Source organism: Falco rusticolus, chromosome 6, assembly GCF_015220075.1.
Source record: "Falco rusticolus isolate bFalRus1 chromosome 6, bFalRus1.pri, whole genome shotgun sequence".
NCBI classification, from domain to species: domain Eukaryota; kingdom Metazoa; phylum Chordata; class Aves; order Falconiformes; family Falconidae; genus Falco; species Falco rusticolus.
The window spans coordinates 7,896,389-7,914,813 of record NC_051192.1 but is presented as its reverse complement, the minus strand read 5'-3'; the positions used below and the strand labels follow the sequence as shown (position 1 = coordinate 7,914,813).

General features: G+C 35.8%; 1 protein-coding gene across 11 annotated transcripts in view; it reads left to right on the top strand.

The window, feature by feature from the left end:
- RYR2 (ryanodine receptor 2) overlaps positions 1 to 18,425 on the top strand; it is a 434,536-nt gene that overhangs the window by 253,186 nt on the left and 162,925 nt on the right. For all 11 annotated transcript variants that reach the window (XM_037391531.1, XM_037391524.1, XM_037391528.1 and 8 more), the window contains 2 exons: positions 9,555 to 9,702; positions 16,418 to 16,626. In XM_037391531.1, coding sequence (XP_037247428.1) covers positions 9,555 to 9,702; positions 16,418 to 16,626 — 357 coding nt within the window. The remainder of the gene's footprint in view (positions 1 to 9,554; positions 9,703 to 16,417; positions 16,627 to 18,425) is intronic.

Sequence of the window (18,425 nt, the reverse complement as noted above, 5' to 3'; positions counted from 1 at the left end):
AGAGAAAGGTGTCTTCGCTTATGTTAATAAATGTGTGGTAGCATATCACAGTGAAATTTTAGGAAAATTCATCCCTTGGGGGAAAAAAAAATGAGTTTTCATGATTTTGCACTGGGCATAAAAGACATCCATTATTTTTGCAAAAATTAGAAACAGCTGTTTTGCAGGCACATACACTTTCCTGCTTGCAAACAGTTGGTTTTGTTTTTGACAAAAATTGGACTTACATATTTCAGTTCAGCACATTTCAAATTTTGTTTTTCTGTAATACTAAACCTCATTCTATTTGCAAAGCTTTTGTGTAAAAAAAAATATCTGTTTTTTTATATATATTAAGTTAGGCACTTAAATTCACCTCATCTCATACTGACAAAGTACATTTATGTGACAAAATACATGCTTCATAGCATTTCAGCATTGTCCATTATAGTATCTTTACTATAAAGTTCTCAGTTTGGTACTTTGTAAACTATTTAGGAAATCTGTGTTCTATATTTGGGTCTAGGAAGACAATGAACCAATTCTTGTGTTTGCAGACTAGAATGTATGTAATGTCCCCTACTAGATAGACACTGAAGATAATTCAGCGTTGGTGCAACTCCCCTGCTTAAAACAGGATTAAATTCTCTCCTAATTCTGCATCTTTGAGTGAGGAAAGGTGGCTCTTTGAAGTGCTGTTAACATTTCTGATAGAATGTTAATAATGAGAAACATTAGAAGTGATGATTCTGTGTTGTCAGGCAGGGGAGAAGATTAATTTATTTTGAACCCACTATTTCAATCCTCTTTTTATGGAGGCAGAGCACAATTAATTTCTAGAATGACAGTCCGTATGTCTCTAGATAGTCAAAAGAAGTATTTCTGGTAGATTAAAGAATGCACTCAATAACTTACACCATACCTCCTACATTTTTTATTCTCTCAGAAGCCAAACATTTCCAATATAGGGCCTTGCCAATCAGGAGATTTGAAATCAATGGAAGTTAGAAAATAGTTACAAAACTAAATTTAATTTTGCAACAGAATTTGTTGGTTAAGATGAAGTTAAGAATTTTCTGGAATCAAATGCCTCTTTTAGCTAAGTATGTTTCTAACTAGCATTGAGGAAAATTTAAACCCACAACTCATATGTAGTGAATAAAGTTTCTTACATCTTGAAGACAATTTAACATACCCTGTGTATCTGTATGTCTTTAAAAAAAAACACAAGTAATTTTCCCATCTTTATTGGAGTGAATTTGCAGTTAAATTATATGTTTTCTGAATTAGTGAGGTATTAAGTAAGAAAGATGGTTAAATTATACTGTCAAAGACCTTTCCAGTGTTACTGGGTTGGGAATGATAAGTGGTGGGAGTAGGTAGCAATGAAAAAAGTTTCTCTTTTACATCTACACAATATTTTTATATGCTGTCTTTATGTATATCTTGCTGTACCTGTTGATATAGAAGGTTCTGCTTTGAAAGAGGCATGATGTGATAGTAATAAATCATTAGTTTTACTATGGTTCCCAAAAGGCAGTGGGGTTGCCATAGACTACAACTGTCATCGAAAAAAATTAGACAAGTCTAGCACGTGATGTAACCTAAAATTAAGCACTTCAACTTAATGTCAGAAGAATCATGAAGACTGTCTTACATTCTTGACCCTTTGCCCAGGGCAAGGGACTGACCTTATTGTAGAATCTAAAACGCTGTGGCCCTGTGAAGAGACCTTTTTGAGGCTCACCAGGAGAGAGCAGAGAGAAGGACTCTGTGATCTACTCACTAACAGCCCTCTGTGTTTTATCTACTGACTTTTAAAATTCTGTCCTGAGGGCCAGCCTTGGAACTCAGGCCTCCTTAAACTCCCTTCCTAATAAATGTCCTGCTCACTGGATGACAAAGCTCAACATGCAAATTTAACCTATGCTCACTTACTACAATTTATAGTCTGCTGTGAAAAAACTTGTGTTACCCATTTTCCATGAGTGTTTTAAAAACTGATACCTATATCCTCAAAGATATCTGACTGGACAAATAAGAATTAGGTGTCTAAATCCATTTTGATCTCCAAGAACCAGTTGTTATATAAAGAAGTTATCACTATCACTTAGACCTGCTAAATTTTAAAATAAAAGGGTAAGCCTCTAGTTAGGTTTTTGGAGATGTTTTAAGCAGTCAGTGTGAGTCAGGCACTAATTTTGACTACCAGGTTGTGCTCTGAAGGAGACTTAGGCAAATACTTCTGCTCTAAATCTTGACACGGCTTAGGTATATGATCAGTATTGAACTGTTCTTCCTCACCAAAACAAAGACAATTATTGGCATGCAAAGAAGAACCTGGAGAATTTAAAGGTAAAAAGCCCAAGTGCCTATGAAGCTGATCACATTTGGAGTTGGAAAGCCACCGAATTGGGGTTTTACAGTCTTGGGTGCTTCTGCTTTAAACATCCAAATATTTTATTGGGTCTTGACAGAAGACTTTCGTGTGCTGAGTGGAGCGCTATTGTTGAGAATGTAATGCAGTGGTGCAGTGAACAGTGTCAGAGTTATGCTTTCCAACAGAGGATGGTTGTTAAAGATCATCAAGAGCTCAGAAGTATTTGTGACCTTCAGAAAAAAGATCAACAAGATCAGCAGTATCCTTTACTCCTTTCCTCTTGACAGGCAAATTACAATAGTCTCACATATGGTTAAACAGGTAGACGATGTCCTTGAAAACTTTCCTACCAGTAGCGTGTCTTGGAGAAGCTGCTGTGCTGGTGGTGTTGATGTTGATTTCTTCTTAATTCCTTTTAATTTTCTCTTTTCAAATAATTAAGTTTGTTTTCTTTGGGAGAGAAGATGACAGCTGAGTTCCAGGAGTGCTTATAATGTGCAGAAAACAAACACCATTTGTTAAAAGTCAAAAGAATAGAGAATAGCAAGGTGCTCCTTTCTGGGTGCAGGGCAAAGATGCATCTCATTTAGCTGACATACGTATATCACATGGCAAGCCGCTAGCTGTCGTACACACTGCTACATGCTTCTGCTTGACTCCAGCAATGGGTTTGTTTCATAGGCTACATTTTGTCATCCCATCATATTACTGTGACATGTTACAGTACTGCAATGAAATGACATGTTGTTATGCTGTATAATACTGTAAGCAGATCTCGCAGAGCTATGAAATAGTTTCCTAAGGGAAAGAAGCTTACAGATGTTTGAAAGTAGATGAACTAATCCCTGGGAAATACGTTATAAACAGCAATTGTGCTGTGGCTGTAGGATGGATTAGATAGTAGCTCTGTTCCACCAGGAGCGCCTCATCATTTTGGGATTCTTTAGTATGAAAAATTAAAGGGATGCTGTCAAGTAGTTCACGTATAAACCATTAGTTTCCTGTTATTAACTGGTGGGGGAAATGCCTTCCAAGTTCCAGATTTTTTTTTTTCTTCTAAATCCACCACTGCTCGTCAGGGTTTTTTAACAAGAGACAGCTGCTCTTCCTGCATGACTATACACAGTATTTTTGTTCTGCTGCTGCAGAGCCAGCCAGCCAGCCAGCAGCGGGAGCACAAGTTAACTAATAAATCCTGTTCCCAGAACTGTGCTGACAGCTGCGATGACACTGAGCACAACCAAGTAAGTATTTTTCAGTAGTACAGACTCACAGTAGCTTATTGCTCCCTGAAAGGAGCAGAAGGAGCAAAACAGGTAGGAAAGACGTAGATTTCTGCTGAAAAGAACATCTGAAATAGGAAGGGTAAGTGGTAAAACAAGCACGCCAGCAGTATGAAAATACTTGACAGTGTCCCTTTAAGGGAGAACATGGTTGCCTGCAGGTTGGTCTTTTCTGAACTGGGGAAATGGTCAATGACCAAACCCAGATAAGGTAGGTAGATCCAGGCAAAGGGGCAATATAGCCTCGGTTTAAGTCAATTAAAAGAATCACATTTGTGCTATGAGAGAGGGCTTTTTTCTTCTTTATTTTACATGTATAGATTTTAACCTTATGTCCTATCATAATGACCTGAGTTATTTGTTTAGGTATTTTTAAGGATTTTTTTCATAACAAGCCGATTTAAAAATAGCATTGAATTATAAAAGGATGTATTTGTGACTAAATCTTCACAGTCAAATGGAAAATATTCAGAACTCACATAAGTTTATCCATGAGCTTACAGTATCGATGGAAATTCAGAAAACTGTGATGTCATGTATGCAGGAGAATCCCAACTTTTATATAAGTAAGGAAGAGACAGAAAGGGAGAGAAAAGAGTCAAGCTTAGAGATCAGAAGGCAAATGAAAATAATTTCAAGTACGTTAGGCACTCCCTCACTCTTCCTGAATACATGACTTTTAGGTCTCCCCACTGATTGTGGGGGTCACAGCCAAAGATTCTGACTTCTGAATTTTGCTTATTATGCATTGTCACGTATGCAGACAGCTTAGTCAAAGGGAGTCTTGCTTTTTCTTCATGTTGTGTTGTGTGTGGTAGCCTAACAATCAGAAACCTCGGTTATATTGGAAAAAAAAAATATTAACAACCCCCCACATTGGTTATAAGAATCAGCAAGCTACAAAATCCTTCCCACTGTGTGATAAGCATCTTAAAAAAGATGCTCTGTGCTTCCTGTCCCAGGATAATTAGTCAATTAGTCGGGACTGTGATGTAATTATCTCCTCTATTTTTTTTTTATTTTATTTTTTTTAGATTTTTGTAGAAAGCATATGACATCCATATTTGATCTGGAGTTGTTCTTTCCAGACTGCCTAGTGCTGCAGTGCAAGAGAGGCACTGTTCTGGAGATTCAGACTGAGGAAATACGGATGTGTGGGAAAAACCACGAGTTGAAAGCTTATCATTTATATTGTCATTAAATATATATATAAAGGCATCGACCTTGTAAAAACTACTTATGTTACCTCACTTTCACATTCTACATTATTTATACTGATATATTAATTCCTTTCATTCATAGTCAGGGCACATTGCGCCAGGCATTTCATGTGGGCACAGTTTCTCAGTGAAGATGGTAAAAGGTGTACACGTTTCTAAAGGATGCACATACTTCTAATGAAAGAACACAGCTGCTAGTATGCCAGGTTAGGAACACAACTTCTGCTTTGGGTGGATACATTTAGGATATTTAACATTGACAAGAATATGGCTTTGTGAGGACTTTGTTGTGCTTTCCAGTTCTAAAGACTCTGGAATCTTGAAATGACTTTGTGAGTACCAATTTAAAATTATATTTTTCCTTTTCCCCCTATAAAATGATTTTTAATTTTAGTGGTTTATGATTAAACGCAAGCTGCCATGATAAATGCAGAAAAGCTAGACCTCTGGATAGCATGATATGAAGTGCAAGATGTAGGTGAATGATCCTGTTCACAGTGTATATGCCTCACAGACACAGTGGCTCACTGAGCTGGGTTTCTGACAGCATTGCTGGCAAGCTCACAGTTAGCATTTGTTGTGTCAATTGGTAAGAAATCTTTGTGGAAGTGCAAGATGCACAGATACAGCAGCAAGCAGAATCACTTCAGCTGTGGAATGAGTGTTTTCTAATGTTGTATTTAGCTAGGAACAGCGCATCTGTATCACTGAATATGTGCTGAAATAAATTTGCTTTGTCCTTGTCATTTAACAACCTTGGTTATGAGAACGAAATAATTTCAGTAGCACACAGAATATGTATCTGTACAGCTTTTAATGCTTTAAATCACAGAACTTGTGATCACATTAAATTACTACCATGTTTTCCTTCCGCTCTTCCTAGACTGTGTTCTCACTTTTTAGTCTTTTCTTGTCTTTCTTTTTGATAGGTACATATTTATGTATGTTTCTGGTGTCTTTTTGTTCCTTTTAGTCTAGTGATCTGTGCTGTTCCTGAACTTCTCAGAGCTTTGGGAAGGCCCAGGAGTGCACAGGTTTGCGGTATTACATTTGTAGCTCTGAAAACTGTATTATTCTTTATAATTTCAAGTATCTTTTACAGGTTTATATGAGGCTTTGGTTTTTCAGAATTACTTCTGAAGAGTAAAAATTCATTATACATACTGTATCTCTTAATAGGTTTTTCTTTTATAGCTGCTTATAGAATTTGACTATGGTTTTTTTATGCTGCTGTAGATAGTATAGACACTCTGTTTCATTCTTACTCTTGCATGGCATCTGTCTATGCAAGTTGCAAGACCAGTTGCTAGATCCAGTGTGCTAGACCAGTTATCTACATGTCACACAACTCACTGAACCAATGGATGTAGTTCTGCACCTCTCGGCTCCCAGTGTGTTTGCAGCAGTGTTCATTACCTGCAATGGAAGTTCGAAAAGGCTTGTTGATATTTGTTGGAGTGTGTGTGTTTAGGTATTTTTTTCTGTATTTCTCTTCTATTACTTCGAAGAGCTATATTCAGTTAGTGCCATTGTTGACTGATTATTGCCTATTTCAAATCTATTTATACTCTACAAATAGGTGCGTGTGTGCCGATTCAAATAATTCTTTGTCTATCATTTGCTGTATGTAGCAAATTCTGTAGTGTACACTGTTAAAAATAATACTGACTTTTCGTGGTCTGTGTTACATCACTTAAGTTTAACATTATTTATTAAAAGTTCCTTCCATTTATAGTCAGGGCATGTTCTGCCAGGCATTCCAGCTTTCCGTGGTTGCAATGCTTTCTCTTACTGAAGTGACTCCAAATTAAATTCTAAATGACTACTGCAATGTTTGTGTTACATTAAATGAGGACATAGTTGTGTAATAAAATACATATAGGCTTTTTTCTTGCACACACCCCTCTTTTTTTTTCTCCTGTGATAGGATAGGTTCTGAATGTAAACCCAAAGAATTACATAAACTTCATGTACCCAGCTCAAATCATTTAAAACAATCTTGTCAACAAGTTTAAATTTTTTTTGGGGGGGGTTGTCTTCTGGAGGAGACCTGCTTTTCTTTTTCTCTCAAATGACTCTCTGAATAAGTAGTTGTCAGACAAAACACAGTCTTCTGATGAAGCATTAGACTGTCAAACCTAGAAAACTCTAGCAAAAAAATTAAAACATAGGGTGAGTTTTCCTTCTTTTAACAGTTTACAATACAAAATAATAGATTTTCTGTAGTGAAAAGGAAGAATTAAGTCTATGTACAAATTGCAAATGTATTTAATAAAAATTGCCACTCTTAGCTAATTAGTTTTTTTATTGACTTGATTCTGACTGTGCAAAGCTCAATCACTGTATAGGATAATTCTCTTTATTAGATACCTGTAAACCACACAGGTGCAGAAGATTGTTAGTGCAAAAACTTATGATGAGTATAACAATAACAGTTCCTAATTCAGCAATAAGTAAAACATTCAAAATTTAGATAGATATATTATAGGGGGAAAAACTGAAGAAAATATTAAAAGAAAAATCCCTTCTTATATTCATATTAAAGAAGTAGCCAAAGTCTTAAATGGGTGGAAAAGTTCATAATATTAAATAAAATTAGATCCAAGGAACAAAAATTTGTAAAATTGAGTTACTTTAATAATTATTATTTCTCTATACTCCCACCCCCTCGCCCTTATTTTGTGCTTAGGCCTTTTTAAAAGAACTTATAGTATATTTCATGATCATAACATTGTTATCATCTGATTGCCTGTATGTTAATGTGTGTTAATGATTGGTATGGCAATTACCAGTGTATTAGTCTAACTTATCATGTATAAAAAATTACATAATTATTGTTCCAGACTTATGTTTCATATTTTTAAAGAGAGTATTTCATAATATCTTTTGGACATATGTTTCAGAGGAAATTATTTCTTTTTTTATGTCTTTTCCAAGACAAATAATTAAACCCATGGTGTTTAAACTCTGATGCTAATGTGAATGTTATTATATCGAATAATAATTCCTTATAACATTTATAAGGGTGTTGGACTAGATGGTCTCCAGAGGTCCCTTCCAACCCTAATTATCCTGTGAGTCTGTGATATACTTTAACATTTATTTAGTCCATTCTGGAAGCAGCCCTTTTCCACAGCTACCAAATTACACATTGGAAAAAGGGGATGTCAAATTAAGTGTTTGGAATAAATAAGGAAAGCAGTGTCCTCTGAAGTGGTCCTTGTGTTGGCCCTGTCACTGTCCTTCCTGCTGAATATAAGAGCTGATATGATGCAGTAATTCTTGTCCCTAACAATGCGTTCTCTTTATCTTTCTGTTAGCCCTTTTAGCATATACATATGTAATGTGTGTCCCGTAATATTTCTTCTCCTGGAAGGCTCACTGGTAGGACCTGATTTCATCAAGAACTGGTTAATAACTGCACTTTATTTTACTAAGTACGATAAGGGATAAGGCAGATAGCCTTGTATCTAAGCATTTAAAGGACAGCAAAGGATGCCTGCAAGTATTTGTTAGAATGGATGTGCCATTTCTTTTCTTCCTGCAAAGGCAGAATGAAAACCACATACATTCTTACAAATAGAACTGTGATGCTCTAAAAGTAGTAAGATACTTTAATTGTAGACACTGTTTTCTAAAATAATAGGTGCTATTTTTGCACTTCTTAGTAAGTCTAACCAATTGTAAAAGCCTTTCATTATCTTTGGTATTTGTACCTAAAAGAAAAAAACAGCAAATATTTTTTTATATGTCCGGTCTTAATTTTTATTTTTTTTAAAGATATTGGGAAGAGCATGGAGGTTTCTTTGTATGGTTTCTCTCACTGCCAACAAATGCCGACAGGATGCATGAAGAAAATGTAGACAAAACCCCAGTTCTATTAGTCACTAAAAATAATTTTAGCTGTATAAATAATCCAGTTAAACAATGCTTTTAAATAACGTAATTTTGCACTAGAGGAAAACTTTATCTTTGTTGTATTAATGAACCTAAAATACAAAGATTAAAGCTAAAGCTTACTAATACATTTCAGCTGGAGGGAAAGGTTACATTAAATTACCTATTACAAAAATTCTGCACATTAAGCTCATTAATCATGTTCGTACAAGACCCTTTATTTTGGAAAAATACATGTTTTAAGTCCTTTAAATAGTAAGACGCAGGTTTATTATCTATTTTATTATTTATTAATTAGTATGGCGTGTATTAATATTTCTGTTAGTAGTGTTTAGTACTTCTTTTGTTTATATCTTATTTATCCTTTGGGGTTTTATATATCTTGCTTAGTGCTATAATTACAAAACCCCTATATATTTGTGTTACAGTAATTTCTGAGCTTTAGTTATGTACTAACTTCCTATGGTAGATGCTTCACAGACAGTGTACAAGATACAACACCTTTCAGTCAAACTCTTTGCATTTATCCTTGTTCCTGTTAAGTAAATTTGATGGAAAGTGAAAGCAGGTATAAGCCATGCAGTTTTATTAATTTGTGTATTACTTGCCTTTTTAGTAAATTCAGTGTTGTTACTTGTTTCTGGACTATCGCAACTTCCTTGAATCCTTGCTGTATTTGCAGTTCCATGATTTCAGTTGGTATAAATAGTAATTTTTGTACTGCTGCTATAGCAGTTTTGTCTTTAAGCCAAAGCACAGTTTCTGAAATAGAATCGATTTTTCATACTTACGCAGGATGTGAAAAATCGAAGAAATCCTCGCCTTGTACCTTACGCTCTTTTGGATGATCGGACAAAGAAGTCAAACAAAGACAGTCTTCGGGAAGCAGTCCGCACCCTTCTAGGCTATGGTTACAACCTGGAAGCTCCTGATCAAGATCATGGTAATTAATTTTGTTCTTTTGTTCTCTCTCAAAACAAAAATTAGAATATTTCATTCCACTACTGGATTTGCTAGTCCAATAAAACAATCCAAACAGGTATGGTGTTTTCAAAGCTAATGGGTACTTTACTCCATCTTCTGTTCTTTCTGTTTCCTCTTGATCTCACTTTCCTTATTGTTTCCTTTTCCTGTCTTGTGGCCTCAAATGAAGAATTAAATAATGAAGTGTTTTTACATTTTAAATCAGTAATACAATTTCTCCGTATTTCATACACTTCCTTTCACTGTACATTTTTTAGATTTGATAGTTCAGATGAATCAACCTTAAAAGCTCAAGCAATTTAAATCAGGATTGTGAATACTACATGACACAACCCTAAAATACAAAAAATCAGGATAATGTGTTTTATCATCTTGCTCAATATATGGTCTTATGCCAGGGAATAAAATGTATGATTGCATTGTAAATATGTGCATAAATATTTGAAGTTCCCTAATTTCAAAATAAGTTTTTAATTGTAGTACTAATTAAAAAGTTTTCAGTTGTTATTTTAAGACAGAATAGCAAAATTACTAAGAAAAAGATCATATGTAAACACAGTAGATGTGAATTTTATATTCCTACAATTTTAACTCTATAAATAATGAAAAACTCAACAGTACATGTACAATCTTGTATTTAAACACTTCAAGCTGCAAGGTGAAATTTTTGAAGACAAATGCCTACAAACCAAATTTCTGTGAATGTCAAACTACAAGTCTGGAATTAGATAGTCTGTTAGAGCTTTTACACTTCCTGGACTTACTCAGGCCTTTGAAGTTGAATTTTAAGTAAGTAAATTTTAACTCACTTCTCCCAAATATTTTATTTGAATTGCGTTGTTGCCAGATTGAATATTTTATTGATACAGTGGACAATATTTTCCACATATATAGTTTGAGTTTGAGACATCCTAAACAACAAAAAATTTTAAAGTACATAAACTTTTAATGAAGAAGTTTTAAAGAAACAGTACACAACATTTACCTCTTTAATTGCAGAATAGAAAATGTTAAGAAAGTACAAGAAATCAGGAGACATAATGTACAAATAAAGTAAATTATTTTGTAGATTTTGGCTTTTTAAAACAACAGTTTTAAAACTGTCATGCTCAGATCAAGTTTTAAGATGGAACACGGCAGGGATATTCTTGATACTGTACTGTCGTTCTGGAACGCTAACAGCACATACAGAAAGGAAATGGTAACACAATAGACACAGCCCTTTAGCAATGATATTCTAGAAGTTCACTTAGAGATATGGATATATGGAACAATCGAATAAAAATTGAAACATATCTTTATAATCTCAGCAAAGTGTGGAAAATTTAAGGTATGTGTCTAAACCTTACACTGTTGATATATTGATTAATAAATTATTATTTTTCCTGCTTTATATAGCAATAGTATAGTTAAATTTGGACCTGTTAAGGCCACAGACCTTCAGTACAGCATTTCTGCTCCAGGTCTAACTCATACCCAAAATGTGGACAGAGAACATGCCATTTTGTGTTTCTTTTCCAAAGCACATACGTGTTCTGATTCTCAGCTTTTATGAGAGGCTGCTATTAAATTACACTTTTAAATATGAGGCATCACTGATACCATGAGTGTGTAACAAGGCTGGATTGCTGAATGGGCAAAACCAGTGTTTCCTAGTGGAGTAGATTTTGTTGGTGGCAAAATGCTACAGTCTCACTGTTAAATCTGCCCGTGTCTAGTCTGGAGAGTTTAAGGCTGCTGCATAATCTTGTAACTTCTTCCCCTCCCACTGTGGGAAGGAGATTCTGTGGAGAGAGGGAGAGAGCACAGCTTTCACTTGGTTCTTGAGAAGGTGGGTTGGCTGGTGTGGGAGTCTTTTGCCTCTTGTAAAGAGAGAGAGAATGAGCACGGTAGTTTTCCACAATCTCCTCCAAATGCCACTGAGCAATATTAATCCCCTTTCCTCATTTACAGCTCTGAAAACCACGTGACCCTGCTTTTCCTTGGAAATGAACTGCTGGAAAATTTTATTTTTTCTGTATGATGCAGAGATCCTTGAGCTAGTTGTGCATATGGAGTTACTAATGAAATGTAAAGAACATAATTACAGCCCTTGCACCTGAAAAGTCATCACTCCTGCTGCAAAATTCCCAGAGGAAAAGACCTGCAGAACATTGTCCCACAAACTGGTCTTTCTTTAAAAACTGGAATTGCATTCAGCAAAAGCTTTCTATACTCATTTTGGGGATTTAGATTTTAGAGTTTATGAGCGTCTCAAGTTTCTGAGGTACATAAAACATGTCTTAAGGATCCCCTCGTTAGGCAAAATCCATAGTGTTACTAAAGGATTTAGAGCCCTCTAGTGGTGGTCTGCATCTCCATTCATCGATTTTGTTTCAAACTTCGATTTACAAAGCTCTAGTGTCATTTTCTATGCGTTATTAGTATTATTACTTCCTGATTTCCTACAGCAGCTGCATGTTGGGTTGCTTAGAATCTAGAAAGCATTAGGTTCCTTAGAATCTAAAAGACAACAATTCTCAGTTGCAACTTCCTGATGATTCATTTCCTGTACAGGAGAGGTGCTGAGGGTCTTCAAAAGTGTTTACAAGGCATTTATTATGCAGACTGTCAAAGAGAAAATCTTGCTGATAAAGAATTATGTGGCAGAGAGTTCAGAGTTGCTTATCGGAAGCTTAATGAGTCTGACCCAACTGAAGTCAGGCATTTTGTGGCATGAAAAGTGATCGTGAGTTCTGAGGCATGTGATTATATAGGCATACTGGAAACGTGTGGACTTTGTTGTGGCTGAGAAAATAGAAGAGAAAGGAGGAGGTTCTTTAATATGGTCTAACAAACACAGAAGTAGGTTCAGACATATTTGAGTTTATAACAGACTCATGAAGAGGAGGAATTATGGTGTTCTGAATGGAATAGTGAATTTTCCAAGGCTACACAGTCTTTAATAACTTACAAATTTGTGGAAAAAAGATCCAGAATTCTTTAGGCATTCTCTTTCCTTATCTGAGAAAAAGAGAGATCCCCAAGTTGTGTGATTTGATTAATGGAAAGAAAACTTTATAAAATATCAGAGAATAGGGTAGTTGAGAAAACTTAAGGAAGAAAGATCAGGGGTTTGATTCAGCATTTCTTCATGGGCTTTGTGAAATATTCATCTTTTTAAAGTGTTATTTTTGTCGTTTCAGGCTACCTTATGATTTGAATTGATAGGTCTTGGAAAGAGGGGTCAGGAACAGACTAGGACTGTGTAATAAGTAAGGATCAGTGAGGGAAGTTTGTAGGTACTCACTGTACAAGTTTGTAGCTATTTTAGCAGAAGGTACTACATAACAAAAATGTGTAGAGTAGTGAATGGCAGCTCAGGGAGGGAAATCTCACTATATACTGATATAAAATATTGAAAGAGAGCAGAAAGAAGATGAGATTAGAAGTGCTTAAAAGAATGTTAGGAATGGCCGTGTCCAGGGCTAATGAGTAGTGGTATTCAAGTAATATTCATGAATAAATGTTCTTAGGCAATTTTTGAGAACACTTTCCATAGATAGTAGGTGGATACTACATAGCTCTAGATGAATCAATAAAAGCATTTTTTCAAGACAGTATGTTCAGTGTGGTGAGGGAGAGAAGAAAATTGGAGAAGTAGGTGAGTGTGAGATTCGTGGTTTTGTGAATAGTGAAATGAAAGTGCATTCCTATTGGAACAGATTGATCTGTAATGGATGGTGGGATAACACAGGAAAAGAGTGGATGTGGGAGCAAAGGAATGACCCACAAGACACCTGGGATGTACAGATGGAGAGTTGGATCAGAGCTTAGAGATCCAAGTCCAAAACGTCATTACTTGTTAGTTTTCATGGAAAAAGAGAAAATAGTTTTATTTATTTTATGTCTCAAAGCAGTATATGTACCAGCATATTTTTTCTCCTTTTAAAAAATCCTTGCTTATACATTCCAAAAATGTTATAAAGCAGAAATGTGAGGCATAAACTAAGCTTGTTTCTACTGCTGTTATGGAGCAGACAGAATAACAAGTTTACAGTTTTACCCTTCCCTCGAGGTTTCTTTTCTTCTCTTTCTCTGAAGCAGCCCAATAACAATGCAGTTGCATTTCTTCAGTATTTTTTATGCCATTATTCTTTCATAGAGTAAGAGAAGCAGTGAATACATATAGAAGGAATAATTTGAATATGTCAAAGTTTAACTTTAGCCTCCTTTGTAACTCATCACGTACCCATTTTAGTCTTGGAGAAAAAATACTTATAATTACCTGAAAAAAAAAGTGGATTTTGACTTAAACAATCTTAAACTAGCTTGTTATGAATCACTTGCAATTAAGAGATTTTTGGAATGAAACATAGAAAGGTATGATAAGCATGTGTGATCATGTCACAGATATCTAATCAAATGAATCAGTGTCAGTGAAAGCTTATATTTTCACACAGCTGTTAATTTATTTTATGCTCTATTGCACTAGACAAGAAATGTGAAGAAGCTCTTTTTCTTCATCTCAGCTTGACAATTGACAAACATTAACTTTGAAGGGAGAAGTGGTAGTTTTTGAGGCACTAGGAAATCTTGTAGTCATCTGACTCTCTCTTCAACAGTTTGAAAGAGAAAGAAAGAGTCAACACAATTCAAACTTGACATCTTGATATTTCACTAGTTAAATAATATTTTCTAAGTACTACCTTGGCTGTGGCTAGGTTTTCCTTTGTTCTAACAGTAACCTGCCTTCCCTTGAACAGGAATTGCCTTTAACACTACTTCTATGCCCTTTTTAAGGGCATCTTTATTCTTTCTAGACTTGCTGCCCTTTATCTTGACAGAAGTTAATTATTTTTTTTTTTTTTCCTGAAGCAAGAGTATAATTACTTCGGGATTTTTGTTGTTAAAGTTTCATGCAAGGCTTCCTTTTATGATTTTTATCCTCCATTTTCCATTGCTTCTGAAGAAAAAAACAACTAAATTGCAACCTTCCTTCTATCATTTATTATAGTAAATAAGAAATATAGTAATAATTTTTATAGTAATGACATACTTAAATTGACTTTTAGAAGGTAAAGAGATTAGGTGAATTGATCACAGTCTCTAAGTAAAGAAGTTGTTTCAGTTGAGGAGTCTTGTCTCAAAGACAGACATTTGTTTTCTGTGGCAATTATTTGGCCTGTGTTTTGCTGGGTTTTGTATGTTTGGTTGTTTTGTTTTGTTTAAAACAGCTGAGAGCCCAGGTCACAGAATCACAGAATTGTTGAGGTTGGGAGGGACCTCTTGAGATCATCTGGTCAAGCAGGGTCACCTAAAACAGGTTGTCTAGATGGGTTTTAATGGAAGATGGAGTCTCCACAAGTTGTCTGGCAACTTGTTGCAGTATTGGACCACCCTCACAGTAAAAAGTTTTTTCTTCTGTTCAGATAGAATTTAATGTTTTTAACTTGCGTGCGTTGCCTCTTTTCCTGTCACTGGGCACCATGGAGAAGAGTCTGGCTCCCTCCTCTTCATTCCATCCTGCCAGAAGCGAGAATCCCCTCTGAGCCTTCTCTTCTCTGGGCAGATCAGTCTCAGCTTTCTCTGCATCTCCTCCTAAGAAAGATGCTACAGCCCCTTACTCATCTCTATGGCCCTGTTCTGTACTTGTTCCAGTACATCGGTGTCTGTGTTGCAGTGGGGAGCCCAGAACTGGACCCAGCACTCCAGATGGGGCCTCTACCAAGTAGAGGTGAAGGATCACCTCCCTGGACCTGCTGTCAAGGCTGTTTCTTAATGCAGTCCAGAATACTTCTGTCATTCTTTGATGTAAGGCTGCATTACTGATTTCTGTTCCACTTGTCTATGAGGACCCTCAGGTCCTTCTCTGCTGAGCTGCTTTCCAGCTGCTCAGCCTCCGTTGTATTCTGTTGCTGGGGGTTATTCCTCTTCAGGTGCAGAACTGAATTTCCCCTTGCTGAACTTCACAAGATTCCTCCAGCCTGTTGGGGTCCTTCTGAATGGCAGAACAACCGTCTGGTGCATCAGCTGCTCCTCCCATTTTTATGTCATCTGCAGACTTGCTGTGGATGTACTCTACTTCATTATCCAGATCATAAATGAAGATGTGAACCATCATTGGTTCAAATACTCTTGCAGACCCCAGTACTCCTGGGGTACTCCACTACAGCACCCATGTTGGTCTGTCTGCATATCTTGACCCATAAGTTCTGAACTGTCTCCTGGACCATCTCGAAGCAGTTCTCCATGCATTCCAGCTGCTCTCTCATATAAAGGGCAACTCTTCCTCTTAACCTTCCCAGCCTCTCCTCCCTAAAAACCATGTATGCATCCATCACAATACTCCAGTTATGTGAATTATCCCACATGTTTCTGTGATCCCAATGAGGATCGTAGCCTGGTAACTGCACTCAGACTTCCAAGTTCTTTTATTTTTCCTCTTGCTGGATGAATTAGTGCAGAGTCATTTCAGAGGTAACCAACATGTTGATTCTCCAGAACGGGCAGGGGCGCTTTCCCCACAAGGCTGCTCTGCAGGCACTTTCTTCTTTACATGCATATGCTAAAAGGGATTCCTTTGCCTTTTGTTTTCACTGCCTTCATTTTGTCAGTAGTGGAATTCACTACTTTGTGTTGAGCTTTTTTTCTTTACTTTTTTTTTTTTTTTTTTAATTCTTTGAACCTTACAGCGATGAGACTGGACGTGTGCAGTGGGATAATGGAAAAATTCAGGATCTTCCGTACAGAGAAGACCTACGCAGTGAAGGCTGGGAAGTGGTACTTTGAGTTTGAGGCAGTTACTGCAGGAGACATGAGAGTCGGTTGGACCAGGCCAGGTTGTCTGCCAGATCAGGAACTTGGCTCAGATGAAGAAGCTTTTGTTTTTGATGGCTTTAAGGTTTGTATAAATTTATCTGTAATAGTATGAGTGACTGCAAAGCTTTTAGGTTTGTGTCTTATTCCATGTGTTGCCTCAACTTAATTGTCTTCTCTGCTTTCATTTCTGTTTTATGAAATTATTTCTCTCTCTCCTTGAGGGCCTAGGTGGAATAAAGATCAGCGCCACCTGAAAAATTAATTAGCAGGGTTTGGCATTTCTGTAATTTTTTTCAAAGCTTCACAGTATTTGCACAATATGTATAAAGCATTGAAAATCTAAGTGACTTACTCAGATTCAAAATACTGGCAGAGCTGTAATTAACTATGAATCATTTCTTTAAATTTTTACTCTGTTGTTCTATCTGTAAGAAGTGCTTTTCCCTATTCTATTAGGGAATAAATATGGTTAAGATTATTGACAGTAAGCATTTCAGGCCAACTTTGATACAAGTTTTTTGTAGGAATATAAAAGTGATGGAGTATACCTAGATTTTCATGGAAATCCTTACAGTTTAGAGTAAATGAAGTATGATAGAACCAGTAATTTTTGCTCAAATTTAACTCTGCATGAGACAATGTCAGACTGAAATCTAGTAGTAAAAATATATACGAAAACAAACTGTTCTATGTGTTACTGATTTTCATCAGAATATACCAAATAACTCATTAAAACTTTTTATTTCAGTGTGAAGGTAAGTGCAACTGCTATTCAAACCATAATTGCTATTAAGGCTTCTGATGACTCATGTCAAAATGTTTCTTGTATCTGATGTTGGAATTAATTTCCTTTATTACTATTACAATATGTGACAGAAATCAACAGTATTCCTTTCCTGGCTGTTCCTGATCAGATCAAGCTCTCAAGATGTATTTTATTTATGTTGTTGGAATTTAATTTTTTTTCCACAGTCTTGTATTACATTGGATGATGCCTTAGAAAAAGAACTGAAAAGTTGTTTTTGTAAAATAATAATTAGCTTAATTAAATGATTTGTGCTGTGTCTTTACTAGAATAGCTGTGTAGCATTTTGCCTTCTGCATCTTAGGTTTTGACCTTTAGGTCTCAATCCACAAAGCTATTTTGTTGTCTTTGATTTTTGATGGGTTCTCTCCTTGGCTTAAGAAAAGTTTTTGACCTTCAGGATACATAGGAAGAGTCCTTTGTTCTATAGGATTCTCAGGATGGATACAGAAGATAGAAATCTACTTGTGATAGAATATATAAACAAAAGAAACTATTTGTTATTAACAGTGCTTTATGCAAGTTACAATAGTTCTTAATAGATGTTAATTTATTTGAATTCCATTTCAAGACCCCACGCAAAGGCTTTGCAGTCTTTGACTTGAAGGGCATAAAAATCATTAGTCATGCCCTTAAGTACTCTGGAATCTATCGGAAGCTCAGAGTGCTTGTCCCATCCACAAAAAATCCTGTTACTTCCAACATCTGGTATGATGTGAAGTTTAATTTATTTCGTGCACAACATTTTTAAGAATTACACTTAAGGAAACAAGAAAGCTTGTTTGGAAGCATTGAATTTAAAGGCTACTAGATTAAATAAAAACAACTGCTTAAAAAAAGTTTGTGAAGTAGCTATTTAATGTTGTAATTGATAGCATATTATTTTCATTACAAGTCTTTCATGGAGCTTCTGCAGAAAAATAAGGCATGCTCTTTCTTGTTACTAAAATGTTGAAAGAGCAATTTTCCCTGTCAGCTCACTTAGCAACATTTTACAATACTAACGTGTGGGGTGCTTGCAGGAAGTTAATTGTTGGATTTCCATTTTCAAAGTCGACTTGGAGTACTCACAGACA